Source organism: Pelobates fuscus, chromosome 5 (genome assembly GCF_036172605.1).
Source record: "Pelobates fuscus isolate aPelFus1 chromosome 5, aPelFus1.pri, whole genome shotgun sequence".
NCBI lineage: Eukaryota > Metazoa > Chordata > Amphibia > Anura > Pelobatidae > Pelobates > Pelobates fuscus.
In genome coordinates, this window is record NC_086321.1 from 39754361 (window position 1) to 39770374 (window position 16014).

The following is a 16014-nucleotide window of genomic DNA, read 5'->3' on the forward strand; positions in this document are numbered from 1 at the left end:
ACAGAATGGTGTTGCCCTGTAGCTGTCCTTCTGGGCTGTGGAAAGGATCCCACAGCTGCCACCAATTGTTGCGGACCGTTTCGCTCAGAAGGGGATAAAAACCGTTTAGGCGATGATCCCCTTTCCCATAGACCCACAGCTACTGCAAGCACCAATCTCCCGAACTGCAAACTGTACGAATCTTCCAACTCCCAAACTGGAAACACACAAACCCTGGAATAGCTGAACAGGAAAAGCATACAATCCGCTTACACTCCTGGCAGTGAGCATACAATCCAATTCCCCCAATAACGAGACGACAATTCGTTTTGAGGGTCAAGCAGAATCTCAGGTGCTGGCACACCCAGCCTGGTTTTTATTACAGTTGTTGCAAATACAGGTCCGCCCACAGGGAGGTATAAAACAACCAATCACATCACAGTTACATCCCACATATTCCCTCCCCTTATGCTGAGAGGAAACTCAATTACACATACAGTTAAAACATACTTTCTACCCAACTTTCATAACTCTAAAATCATACATCACATTCACATAAAAATTACATATTCACAATCAATCCATTCAGGGGAAAAACATATTAAAAAATACAGACAGTTACTCGGAGCAGTGTTATCCATGACCCCCTCTCCCCCCATACAGACAGTTACGGGGAGCAGTGTTATCCATGACACCCTCCCCCCCCCCCCCACACACAGACAGTTACTGGGAGCAGTGTTATCCATGACCCTCTCTCTCCCCCCATACAGACAGTTACTGGGAGCAGTGTTATCCATGACACCCTCTCCCCCCCATACAGACAGTTACTGGGAGCAGTGTTATCCATGCCCCCCTCACCCCCCCATACAGACAGTTACTGGGAGCAGTGTTATCCATGCCCCCCTCTCCCCCCCATACAGACAGTTACTGGGAGCAGTGTTATCCATGCCCCCCTCTCCCCCCCATACAGACAGTTACTGGGAGCAGTGTTATCCATGACACCCTCTTCCCCCCCCCACACAGACAGTTACTGGGAGCAGTGTTATCCATGCCCCCCCTCTCCCCCCCATACAGACAGTTACTGGGAGCAGTGTTATCCATGCCCCCCTCTCCCCCCCATACAGACAGTTACGGGGAGCAGTGTTATCCATGACCCCCTCTCCCCCCCCACACAGACAGTTACTGGGAGCAGTGTTATCCATGACCCTCTCTCTCCCCCCATACAGACAGTTACTGGGAGCAGTGTTATCCATGACACCCTCCCCCCCCCCATACAGACAGTTACTGGGAGCAGTGTTTGTGGGTCAGTGTGTGTAGTGTGTGTATGAGGGCAGTGTTTGTGGGGCAGTGTGTGTAGTGTGTGCATGGGGGCAGTGTTTGTGGGGCAGTGTGTGTAGTGTGTGAATGGGGGCAGTGTTTGTGGGGCAGTGTGTGTAGGGGGGCAGTGTGTGTAGTGTGTGTATGGGGGCAGTGTTTGTGGGGCAATGTGTGTAGTGTGTGTATGGGGGCAGTGTGGGGCGGTGTGTGTATGGGGGCAGTGTTTGTGGGCCAGTGTGTGTAGTGTGTGTATGGGGCAGTGTTTGTGGGGTAGTGTGTGTATGGGGGGCAGTGTTTGTAGTGTGTGTATGGGGGCCAGTGTGTGTAGTGTGTGTATGGGGGGCAGTGTTTCTGGGGCAGTGTGTGGTAGTGTGTGTATGGGGGCAGTGTGTGGTAGCGTGTGTATGGGGGTTAAGGAGGGTAGGGAGGCTTTTTTTTTTTTTTTACATTTAATTAAAATTAATATTTATGTCCCCCCTCCCTTCTTACTTTTATTGATGAGGAGGGGGGACATATTTCGTTCCCTGGTGGTCCAGCGGGATTCCCTGGTTGTCCGGTGGTGGTGAGGTGAACTCTAGCCCAGCTACAGGGCTAGAGTTCACTCTCGCGAGATTTGGAGCGTTGCCGTGGTTACCGCGGCAACGCTCCAAATCTCGCGAGAGGAGGACCCGGAGGAGCTGCAGGTAAGAGCTCCTGGGTCCTCTCTCACTCCCTCCCCTGCCGGCTGTCAGCAATGTGCCTGCAGACCGGGGAGGGAGATCAGAGATCTCCCTCCCCGGTCCGCAGGCACATGGCAGGGCTGGAACTTGGGCAATGTCAGCCCTGCATTAGCCGGCAGAGGAGAATCTCGGGGGGGGGGGGCAATTGCCCCGTTGCCCCCCCTGCCCCCCTCCCAGAGAGAGTTATTGGGAGCAGAGTGTTATCCATGAGCCGCTCCCCCCCCGAGAGAGTTACTGGGAGCAATGTTATCCATAACAACCCCCCCTGTTACCCATGACCCCCCCTTCCTCCCAGAGAGAGTTACTGGGAGCAGTGTTATCCATGCCCCCACCCCCTCCCAGAGAGAGTTACTGGGAGCAGTGTTATCCATGCCCCCACCCCCCCCCAGAGAGAGTTACTGGGAGCAGTGTTATTCATGCCCCCCCCCCCCCCCCTCCCAGAGAGACTTACTGGGAGCAGAGTGTTATCCACGACCCTCCCCCATACAGAAAGTTACTGGGAGCCGTGTTATCTATGACCCCCCCCTCCCAGAGAGAGTTACTGGGAGCAGAGTGTTATTGTTGCAGACCGTTTCGCTCAGAAGGGGATAAAAACCGTTTAGGCGATAATCCCCTTTCCCATAGACCCACAGCTACTGCAAGCACCAATCTCCTGAACTGCAAACTGTACGAATCTTCCAACTCCCGAACTGGAAACACACGAATCCTGGAATAGCTGAACAGGAAAAGCATACAATCGCTTACACTCCTGGCAGTGAGCATACAATCCAATTCCCCCAATAACGAGACGACACTTCGTTTTGAGGGTCAAGCAGAATCTCAGGTGCTGGCACACCCAGCCTGGTTTTTATTACAGTTGTTGCAAATACAGGTCCGCCCACAGGGAGGTATAAAACAACCAATCACATCACAGTTACATCCCACATATTCCCTCCCCTTATGCTGAGAGGAAACTCAATTACACATACAGTTAAAACATACTTTCTACCCAACTTTCATAACTCTAAAATCATACATCACATTCACATAAAAATTACATATTCACAATCAATCCATTCGGGGGAACAACATATTAAAAAATGGCATGAATCAGACCAGGGGTTCAAAAGTTAGTAAAATATCTTTTGGGCCCTGGCTGGCACATGACTATCTGGCTCAGACCGGTTTTACAGAGCCCTCTCTCCTGGAGACAATGGAGAAGTAATCCAATTACCTTCCAGGACAGAGACCAGACTCCATTATGCACATGGGGACACAAAGACAGTAAAACACTTTAAAATACATAAAGTCACCTTTTATCCATAAAACACAGACATTTCACATATCCCCAGATAGCTGGGATCTGAGCGCACAAACCTACCGAATAGCGCTCAGATCCTATTCACACAGTTCAATTGCCATGGAGCCGAAGTCTTTCCCATAGTCTTTCTTTATATGAATGGGCTCCCTGGCATAGCTATCTGGGGTATCACCGCTCACACAGGGCAAGTACCGAATGACCCCACTGTATTTAAAGGGCCAGAATGAGTGACATGCACTCTGTTAGGGCCAAATCCATTTTTTTTAAAGGGCCCAATCTCCCAGGGCCATAGTCCAAAGGCAGCAGGCGGGCAACCAGGCTTCTCCAGTTCATAGTGGCGAGGTTGGTTTCGACACACTTCTCCCCTTTACCAATTAGACTAACAGGGTACCTAACGGTCAGTGCCCTGGTAGTCCAGCAATCCACCCACAAAGCAGAAACCGCAGTACAGCCCACCCACCATAACTGGTTACTACACCTGGGTGGAGGAGAACTTTGTCCAGGTCTAGGTGTCTCACCACGGCTGTGTGGGGGACTGGTAGTCTGCCTTGGTGGGTTGCTGAGTGGGCAGAGACCAGCGGTACTCTGCCCTGGTGCCAGTACTACTGCGGAAGTAGCCTGGTTGGAGCCTGGTTGTGGGAGGGAGAGACCGACTGTCTCATATCTGGATACACCGCTCTGTGGCTGGGGGACAGGACCGACCGTCCCTACCCCTTGTGCTGTAAGTGCAGAGACTACGGTCCCATCTGCACAGTTGTGGGGCTTAACCCCTTGGTGGGTTAGGCTGCCGCTGGAGAGAGGGTGTAACAAGCTCCTCTCTCTGGACGGTAAACTGCCGCTGGGGAGAGGGGTTAGCAGGCTCCTCTCTCTGGCACTCTCTCTGCTGGTGGAGAGGGGGACCAGCTGTCTCCCCTTTCATTATTTTGTACTGCTGTTGGGGTATGAGACTGACGGTCTCTGCCCCCTGCAGGACACTCTGCTGCTGGGGAGGAAGGACGGCACCTTCAGCTCCCTGGGGTACACACTGCCGCTGGGGAGGAAGGACGGCACCTTCAGCTCCCTGGGATACACACTGCTGCTGGGGAGGAAGGATGGCACCTTCTGCTCCCTGGGACACACACTGCCGCTGGGGAGGGAGGACGACACCTTCAGCTCCCTGGGCTACACACTGCCGCTGGGGAGGAAGGACAACACCTTCAGCTCCCTGGGACTCACGCTGCCGCTGGGGAGGAAGGACGGCACCTTCATCTCCCTGGGATACACACTGCCGCTGGGGAGGAAGGACGGCACCTTCATCTCCCTGGGATACACACTGCCGCTGGGGAGGAAGGACGATACCGTCTGCTCCCTGGGACACACACTGCCGCTGGGGAGGAAGGACGGCACCTTCATCTCCCTGGGATACACACTGCCGCTGGGGAGGAAGGACGATACCTTCTGCTCCCTGGGACACACACTGCCGCTGGGGAGGAAGGACGATACCTTCTGCTCCCTGGGGTACACACTGTCGCTGGGGAGGAAGGACGGCGCCTTCTGCTCCCTGGGACACACACTGCCGCTGGGGAGGACGGACGACATCATCAGCTCCCTGGGTTACACACTGCCGCTGGGGAGGAAGGACGACACCTTCAGCTCCCTGGGTTACACACTGCCGCTGGGGAGGACCGACGACACCATCAGCTCCCTGGGTTACACACTGCCGCTGGGGAGGAAGGACTGCACCTTCAGCTCCCTGGGACTTACTCTGCCGCTGGGGAGGAAGGACAACACCTTCAGCTCCCTGGGATACACACTGCCACTGGGGAGGAAGGACTGCACCTTCAGCTTCCTTGGGCTTCCTCTTTGGCCAAATCTAGTAGGGATTGCAGGTACTCCTACTAGTTTCCTGGCAAGCTGCACGGCTCTCTCCGGGGGGTTGGATCCATTGCCAGACAGCACCTCATTAACCTCTCTGTCAAATTCCTCCTGGGTGTAGTCATATGCCATGCTTGCTCTGCTGAAGTTGATTCTTTTGTAGATAGGGTCGCAGTACGGGTACTAGCGTTGCCCTCAATTTGTAATCCACAGAATGGTGTTGCCCTGTAGCTGTCCTTCTGGGCTGTGGAAAGGATCCCACAGCTGCCACCAATTGTTGCGGACCGTTTCGCTCAGAAGGGGATAAAAACCGTTTAGGCGATGATCCCCTTTCCCATAGACCCACAGCTACTGCAAGCACCAATCTCCCGAACTGCAAACTGTACGAATCTTCCAACTCCCAAACTGGAAACACACAAACCCTGGAATAGCTGAACAGGAAAAGCATACAATCCGCTTACACTCCTGGCAGTGAGCATACAATCCAATTCCCCCAATAACGAGACGACAATTCGTTTTGAGGGTCAAGCAGAATCTCAGGTGCTGGCACACCCAGCCTGGTTTTTATTACAGTTGTTGCAAATACAGGTCCGCCCACAGGGAGGTATAAAACAACCAATCACATCACAGTTACATCCCACATATTCCCTCCCCTTATGCTGAGAGGAAACTCAATTACACATACAGTTAAAACATACTTTCTACCCAACTTTCATAACTCTAAAATCATACATCACATTCACATAAAAATTACATATTCACAATCAATCCATTCAGGGGAAAAACATATTAAAAAATACAGACAGTTACTCGGAGCAGTGTTATCCATGACCCCCTCTCCCCCCATACAGACAGTTACGGGGAGCAGTGTTATCCATGACACCCTCCCCCCCCCCCCCCCCACACACAGACAGTTACTGGGAGCAGTGTTATCCATGACCCTCTCTCTCCCCCCATACAGACAGTTACTGGGAGCAGTGTTATCCATGACACCCTCTCCCCCCCATACAGACAGTTACTGGGAGCAGTGTTATCCATGCCCCCCTCACCCCCCCATACAGACAGTTACTGGGAGCAGTGTTATCCATGCCCCCCTCTCCCCCCCATACAGACAGTTACTGGGAGCAGTGTTATCCATGACACCCTCTTCCCCCCCCCCACACAGACAGTTACTGGGAGCAGTGTTATCCATGCCCCCCTCTCCCCCCCATACAGACAGTTACTGGGAGCAGTGTTATCCATGCCCCCCTCTCCCCCCCATACAGACAGTTACGGGGAGCAGTGTTATCCATGACCCCCTCTCCCCCCCCACACAGACAGTTACTGGGAGCAGTGTTATCCATGACCCTCTCTCTCCCCCCATACAGACAGTTACTGGGAGCAGTGTTATCCATGACACCCTCCCCCCCCCCATACAGACAGTTACTGGGAGCAGTGTTATCCATGACACCCTCTCCCCCCATACAGACAGTTACTGGGAGCAGTGTTATCCATGACACCCTCTCCCCCCCATACAGACAGTTACTGGGAGCAGTGTTATCCATGACACCCTCTCCCCCCATACAGACAGTTACTGGGAGCAGTGTTATCCATGACACCCTCTCCCCCCATACAGACAGTTACTGGAAGCGGTGTTATCCATGACCCCCTGTCCCCCCCATAGAGACAGTTACTGGGAGCAGTGTTATCCATGACACCCTCTCCCCCCATACAGACAGTTACTGGGAGCAGTGTTATCCATGACCCCCTCTCCTCCCCATACAGACAGTTACTGGGAGCAGTGTTATCCATGACCCCCTCTCCCCCCCATACAGACAGTTACGGGGAGCAGTGTTATCCATGATCCCCTCTCCCCCCCCCACACAGACAGTTACTGGGAGCAGTGTTATCCATGACCCTCTCTCTCCCCCCATACAGACAGTTACTGGGAGCAGTGTTATCCATGACACCCTCTCCCCCCCATACAGACAGTTACTGGGAGCAGTGTTATCCATGACACCCTCTCCCCCCATACAGACAGTTACTGGGAGCAGTGTTATCCATGACACCCTCTCCCCCCCATACAGACAGTTACTGGGAGCAGTGTTATCCATGACACCCTCTCCCCCCATACAGACAGTTACTGGGAGCAGTGTTATCCATGACCCCCTCTCCTCCCCATACAGACAGTTACTGGGAGCAGTGTTATCCATGACCCCCTCTCCTCCCCATACAGACAGTTACTGGGAGCAGTGTTATCCATGACCCCCTCTCCCCCCTCCCACACAGACAGTTACTGGGAGCAGAGTGTTATCCATGACCCCCTCTCCCCCCCATACAGACAGTTACTGGGAGCAGTGTTATCCATGACCCCCTCTCCCCCCTCCCACACAGACAGTTACTGGGAGCAGAGTGTTATCCATGACCCCCTCTCCCCCCCATACAGACAGTTACTGGGAGCAGTGTTATCCATGACACCCTCTCCCCCCCATACAGACAGTTACTGGGAGCAGTGTTATCCATGACCCCCTCTCCCCCCATACAGACAGTTACTGGGAGCAGTGTTATCCATGACCCCCTCTCCCCCCATACAGACAGTTACTGGGAGCAGTGTTATCCATGACACCCTCTCCCCCCATACAGACAGTTACTGGGAGCAGTGTTATCCATGACACCCTCTCCCCCCCATACAGACAGTTACTGGGAGCAGTGGTATCTATAATCCCCCCCAGGTATAGTCTGTGCTGAACACATTGAACTGCTTTCCTTTCAGGACCAGCTATAGTATATGAGAAGCTCCTCCCCCAGCACGTGGCTCCTGACAGTGTAAACTCCCACGTGCTTCCTGTCTGGGCGCCAAACACTGCTTTCAAGTGACAACCAATGGCTGCTCGGTATTTGACAGGCGGGCGTGTCCGTACGTCTGACGTTTTGCGGCGCCCCGCCCCTCCGGCCGGCCACTCTGAGGACTGCCAGCCATGCCGCGGCACAGACAGGGCAAGAGGTCGTCTGCCAACCAGCCCTCCATCAGCCGCTTCTTCCTGCCCCAGGCCGCCCCGCAGGTAAGGAGAGGGTCACCCACGGGCTGTGTGGGCGGATATTGTGTACAGAGTGCACAACCCTAACTTGGAGAACTACAACTTCCATGATGCTTTGCCAGGATTCCTCCTTGTGACCCTTTCTGTTTTCCTCCAATGGCATTTTGGAAGTTATGTGGTCTTATTAAAGGGACTCTCCAGGCAGAGTCTTTTACTTACCTCGTCCCAGCGCCAGGAGCCTCGTGAAGCCGTGCCCCCTATTTCGTCGAAATGACGAAATAGGCGTGCGCGAGCAGCGAGCAATCAGACGCTTCCATTTGGAAGCGTCATTGCTCCCTTGTGCGCATGCGTGGCTTCGCATATACTTCAGTGGGCGGCATTCATGCCGCCCTCTGAATTCCTGAGCGCACTACCGCGCATGCACGCGGTGTGCGCAGCCGCGTGCTGAGCTGACTGACAGCTCAGCTCGCGGTCTTTGCCCGCCCCCCTCCTCTGCTGACAGGCTGGAGAGAGAAGGCGCGCACACAGTGCCTTCTCTCTCCTGCACACGTCAGACGTATTTTAATACGTCTGACGTGTACAGGGCCTTTTTAGGGCCCTGCATGATAGGAAGTCCCTCTGGTGTCCGTCTGAGTGACGGCCACTGGAGGTATTCCTATCAATCAATGTAAATACTGTATTTTCTCTGAAAATACAGTGTTTACATTAGATTGCCTGCCGGGAGCTATAGATCATACCTGAACAACTACATTAAAGGACCACTCTAGTGCCAGGAAAGCATACTCGTTTTCCTGGCACTAGAGTGCCCTGAGGGGAAAGGGGTGAAAACTTACCTTTTTCCAGCGCTGGGCGGGGAGCTCTCCTCCTCCTCTCCGCCTCCGTTCCTCCCCGTCGGCTGAATGCGCACGCGCGGCAAGAGCTGCGCGCGCATTCAGCCGGTCACATAGGAAAGCATTCATAATGCTTTCCTATGGACGCTTGCGTGCTCTCACTGTGATTTTCACAGTGAGAATCACGCAAGCGCCTCTAGCGGCTGTCAGTGAGACAGCCACTAGAGAATTAGGGGGAAGGCTTAACTAATTGATAAACATAGCAGTTTCTCTGAAACTGCTATGTTTATAAAACAATTAGTTAACCCTAGCTGGACCTGGCACCCAGACCACTTCATTAAGCTGAAGTGGTCTGGGTGCCTAGAGTGGTCCTTTAAGCTGTTTAAGCTCCCGTTAAAGAGATTTACTGAGCCCCTTTCTGATCGAAACCTCCCCTGTACATGGCCATGATTATTGTACTTTAGGACATTGTACAGCGCTGCGGAATATGTTGGCGCCTTATATGCGTGAGTGACGTGAGCTGTATAAATACTCAGAATTGCAGCTCTCAGTGAAAACGTCAAGACCCGCCTATTGCAGGACTCCTCATTAGGAGGGTGACCGGCAGTAGCCCTCGTAAGGTTACTCTGATATATATGTATTTTGGGACGCATTTATAGTATTTCTATTGCGTTAGCCCATTTTGCAGGACTTGCGCTGTCTTTCTAACCGACACACCTTGTGATTGGCGATCCAAGCTAGGAATTGTGTGTGACTAGGTCTCGAAATCCATCACCCTGGTAGCCAATCCCAAAGTCGTCACTGTTAACAAGGACACTATAGGCATTCAGACCACTTCAGCTCATTGAAGTGGTCTAGGTGCAGTGTCCCAGGTCCCTTAACCCTGCAGTGGTAATTAGTGCATTACCGGTAATACTTACCGGTTAGGGTTAACTCCACCTCTAGCGGCTGTCTATCAGACAGCCACTAGAGGGATTTGTGGGCTATTAGGCGACTTTTGGTCACCTGACGCTGGACTTCATCATGCAATGCATGGGGACATCCAGCATCACCCAAAACCCCATAGGCAAGCATTGTATAATACTTTACTATAGGGAAATCCTAATGCGAGCACAGCTATTGTGACGTCTGCCAGTGGGGGAGAAGCGAAGGCGGACCTGAGCCAGCGCACGCAGAGGGACATTGGCGCTGGACTCAGGAAAGTGTCAGTAGTTTTTTTTTTTTTTTTTAAAACTGTTTCTGCCCCACGAGTTTGTTTTCTTGGCACTATAATTTCCCTTTAATACCTCTCACAGAAATCTTTCTACCTGGGGTCCTATGTGCGAACCGTGTAGGGTTAGTTCTTGTTAGCTTAGCTAGGTTAAGTTTAGTAATGTTACACTATAGTCACCTAGATAACTCTATCTCAATGAAGTAATCTGGGTGCAGTGGCCCTGTCCATTTAACCCTGCAATGTAAAACCCTACATTAACCCCTTCAGGACGGAGTCAATAGTGCACGTTCTGATCAAAACGTAAACAAAAACTGGAATTTGCGCTATATGTCTGTTCACCCGTAGTTCCCCTCTTTCATATTATATGCACCCACACTTATTATATATAATTTTGTTCAGGAGAAACAGGGCTTTAATTTATCATTAACTATTCATATATGGAACATAATTCATTATGAATAAAATTAAAAAAATGTGAGAAAATAAGATTTGTTTTTAAATTTGTATTTCCGTCTGACATTTTAGCTGTTAATGTCATAATACTTTTAGGTTTTACTGCACAAAAATGCACATATTTGTAATCAGCGATGTCTCACGAGTACAACAGTATCCCCCATTAACAGGTTTTATGGTGTTTTGGAAAGTTACAGGGTCAAATATAGAACGTTCCATTTTCAAATAGAAATTTGCCAGATTGGTAATGTTACCTTTGAGACGGTGGGGTAGCCCAGCAATGAGAATTACCCCCATAATGGCATACCATTTGAAAAAGTAGACAACCAAAGGTATTGAAAGTGGGGTATGTTTAGTCTTTTTTAGTAGCCACTAAGTCACAAACACTGGCCAAAGTTAGCGTTCATATTTGTTTTTGTGTTAAAAAAGCAAAAAAAGAATATTTGGCCAGTGTTTGTGACTAAGTGGCTACTAAGAAAGACTGGGCATACCCCACTTGCAATACCTTGGGTTGTCTACTTTTGCAAATGGTATGCCATCATGGGGGTAATTCTCATTCCTTGGCTACCATACGCTCTCAAAGGCAACATAACCAATCTGGCAAATTTCAATGTAAAAAAAATGAAATGCAAGCCTTATATGTGACTCTCTAACTTTCCAAAACACAATGAAACCTGTACATGGGGGGTACTGTTATTCTCAGGAGACTTCACTAAACACAAATACTAGTGTTTTAAAACAGTAAAACATATTACAACAATAATATAGTCCATAAAAGTGCCGTTCGTTTGTAAAAAATTCAACAAAATTCACTTTTACTTAAAATATCATCGTTGTAATACAATTTACCAATTTGAAACACTAATATTTGAGTTCAGCGAAGTCTCCCGAGTAAAACAGCACCCATGTACAGGTTATATGTTGTCTTGGAGAGTTACAGGGTCAAATATAGTGCCTGCGAATTTAATTCTCTGCACTTTCTCCCTGTGTTGTCAGGTATGTCAATCACATTTTAATTAATCAAATCACCTAATTATGTTAAAAGATTACTTAAATATACACGTAGAAATTTAATATATATGCATTTATAGGTATTTAAATTCTACGTGTATACTAATGTAATCTTTTATGTAATTATATGCAGTGGTGTATCTTGGTTTTGTGCTGCCCTAGGCAGGACAAAACTCAGACACCCCCCCTCCCCCCGCGCGCGCGCGCCACCCCCACCCAACCCTTCCCCCCTGCCCCGCCTTCTAAATACACACACATTCACTGAGAGATACGCATACACTAGCTAACACACACAGTCGGACAAACACACACAGTCGGACACACACTAACAAACACACAAAGTCGGACACACACACACTAACAGACACACACAGTGAGACACACACACTAACAAACACACACAGTCGGACACACACACTAACAAACACACACAGTCGGACACACACACACTAACAAACACACACAGTCTGACACACACACACAGTCGGACACACACACTAACAGACACACACACTAACAAACACACACAGTCAGACACACACAGTCAGACACACACACTAACAAACACACACACTAACAAACACACACAGTCGGACACACACACACACTAACAGACACACACTAACAGACACACCCACTAACAGACACACCCACTAACAGACACACACAGTCTGACACACACACACTAACAAACACACACACTAACAAACACACACACTAACAAACACACACACTAACAGACACACACACTAACAGACACACACACTAACAGACACACACACACTAACAGACACACACACACTAACAGACACACACACACTAACAGACACACACGCACTAACAGACACACACACACTAACAGACACACACACACTAACAGACACACACACACTAACAGACACACACACACTAACAGACACACACACACTAACAGACACACACACACTAACAGACACACACACACTAACAGACACACACACACTTACAGACACACACACACTTACAGACACACACACACTAACAGACACACACTGTCGGACACACACTGTCGGACACACACTGTCGGACACACACTGTCGGACACACACTGTCGGACACACACTGTCGGACACACACACTGTCGGACACACACACTGTCGGACACACACACTGTCGGACACACACACTGTCGGACACACACACTGTCGGACACACACACTGTCGGACACACACACTGTCGGACACACACACTGTCGGACACACACACTGTCGGACACACACACTGTCGGACACACACACTGTCGGACACACACACTGTCGGACACACACACTGTCGGACACACACACACTGTCGGACACACACACACTGTCGGACACACACACACTGTCGGACACACACACACTGTCGGACACACACACACTGTCGGACACACACACACTGTCGGACACACACACACTGTCGGACACACACACACTGTCGGACACACACACACTGTCGGACACACACACACTGTCGGACACACACACACTGTCGGACACACACACACTGTCGGACACACACACACTGTCGGACACACACACACTGTCGGACACACACACACTGTCGGACACACACACACTGTCGGACACACACACACTGTCGGACACACACACACTGTCGGACACACACACACTGTCGGACACACACACACTGTCGGACACACACACACTGTCGGACACACACACACTGTCGGACACACACACACTGTCGGACACACACACACTGTCGGACACACACACACTGTCGGACACACACACACTGTCGGACACACACACACTGTCGGACACACACACACTGTCGGACACACACACACTGTCGGACACACACACACTGTCGGACACACACACACTGTCGGACACACACACACTGTCGGACACACACACACTGTCGGACACACACACACTGTCGGACACACACACACTGTCGGACACACACACACTGTCGGACACACACACACTGTCGGACACACACACACTGTCGGACACACACACACTGTCGGACACACACACACTGTCGGACACACACACACTGTCGGACACACACACACTGTCGGACACACACACACTGTCGGACACACACACACTGTCGGACACACACACACTGTCGGACACACACACACTGTCGGACACACACACACTGTCGGACACACACACACTGTCGGACACACACACACTGTCGGACACACACACACTGTCGGACACACACACACTGTCGGACACACACACACTGTCGGACACACACACACACTGTCGGACACACACACACACTGTCGGACACACACACACTGTCGGACACACACACACTGTCGGACACACACACACACTGTCGGACACACACACACACTGTCGGACACACACACACTGTCGGACACACACACACTGTCGGACACACACACACTCACATTAACACATTTTTTTTTTTTTATTTACTCCCCCCCCCCCCGCCTCCCTACCTTTGGGAATGCTGGGGGTGGGGGGGTTCTCCAATTCCCTGGTGGTCCAGTGGCTGCAGGGCGGCACTGGCGGGCAGGCTGGGCGGCCGGCGAGGGAGCTCTTCCCCTGAGCTCTCTGCTCAGCTCCCTCGCGCGCCGCCCGCAGAGTGAGGCTGGGAGGCGGAGCCGGAATATGACGTCATATTCCGGCTCCCAGTCTCACTCTGCGGGCGGCGCGCGAGGGAGCTGAGCAGAGAGCTCAGGGGAAGAGCTCCCTCGCCGGCCGCCCAGCAACCAGCAACCAGCCCAGCATGTCTGTTAGCCGCAAGGCTAACAAGACATTTGCCTTGGGCATTTGGGGGCGGCGTTTTTTGCCGCCCCCTGGAAAATGCCGCCCAAGGCAAATGCCTTGTTTGCCTCGCGGCTAATACGCCCCTGATTATATGTATTTATCTATATATATATATATATATATATATATATATATATATATATATATATATATATATATATATATATATATATATATATATATATATATATATATATATATATATATATATATATATATATATATATATATATATATATATATATATATATATATATATATATATATATATAGAATGTCATTCTAAGTGTATTTTGTTACCAATATATATATATATATATATATATATATAAATAACAAAATACAGTTAGAATTAAATTACATATGTATATATAATTTATATAAAATTTTGTTTCAATATTTTATTTATTAATTTTATTATTTTATTTATTTATTATTGTAATTATACGTATTTATATATATATATATATATATATAATATATGTGTATATATCTATTATATATATATATATATATATAATATATGTATATTATATATGTAACGTCATTCTAAGTGTATTTTAATACTAATATATGTACTTATATTAGTATTAAAATACACTATGTATGACGTTAAATATATATAATATACATATGTATTATATAATATATACATATATTTATATTTATTTTATTTTTAAACATGTTTAATATTTTTTTTTTACAGATCCCACCAGCAGGGGGACTGTCTGATATTTTAGACAGTCCCCCTGCTGGCAGATCCATAGCCAGCTATAGGGGGCCATGTGATCGCTCTTTGAGAGCGATCACATTGCCCCCGGGGGCCTGATTTGCCGTGGGGGGGCTGCCTGGGCTGTGAGGCAGTCCTCCCGAAGCGGAGCGGCGGTATGGTAAGTATACCGGGCGCTCCAGGGCTCAAAGCCGTTACGGCGTTCTATGCCGTCGCATCGGCTTTAAAGCGCGACGGCATAGAACGTCGTAACGGCGTTAAGGGGTTAAGAAACTTTGTTTACATTGCAGGGTTAAAATTTCAGCTCTAATGACCGTCCCACTGACAGCCACTTGAAGTGCTTCCACTGCACAGAAGGTGTTTGATGGTTTCAGGATTAATATTTTCATTTGTTTTCAGCTGAGAGAGTCTCACGAGGAACCAGTTTTAAAGATATCAAGGAGCCATGAAGGAAGTGGAGGTAAAGAGATTACTGCAAAACATACAGGTAAACTTACAGGTGAAAAGGTTTTTAAAAAAATAATTTTGGGATGTAACCCTTATTTTGCAATTATTTCAAGAACTAGAAGAATAGCTTGTTTAATGTGTGTGTGTTTTTTCTTGTGTGTGAAATCCATTAATGAAGCAAGCTTATCTATCCATGAATATCTCACCGATACATCATGCAAAGTGATAAAAAGTGCTCTGTGCAAATAGGCGCTTAAGATATATTACAGGAAACACCGGTAACCCAGCTGCTGGTACACTATTGTGGGTATCTCTCCTGCCCACCAGAATATCGTGCAAATT

The 16014-nt window shown here is 49.3% G+C and overlaps 1 protein-coding gene across 1 annotated transcript in view; it reads left to right on the forward strand.

The window, feature by feature from the left end:
- The first annotated feature begins 8106 nt into the window (after positions 1-8106).
- MSH3 (mutS homolog 3) overlaps positions 8107-16014 on the forward strand; it is a 220624-nt gene continuing 212716 nt past the window's right edge. Inside the window, exons 1-2 of the mRNA XM_063453727.1 lie at positions 8107-8210; positions 15625-15712. Coding sequence (XP_063309797.1) covers positions 8127-8210; positions 15625-15712 — 172 coding nt within the window. The 5' untranslated portion in view covers positions 8107-8126. The remainder of the gene's footprint in view (positions 8211-15624; positions 15713-16014) is intronic.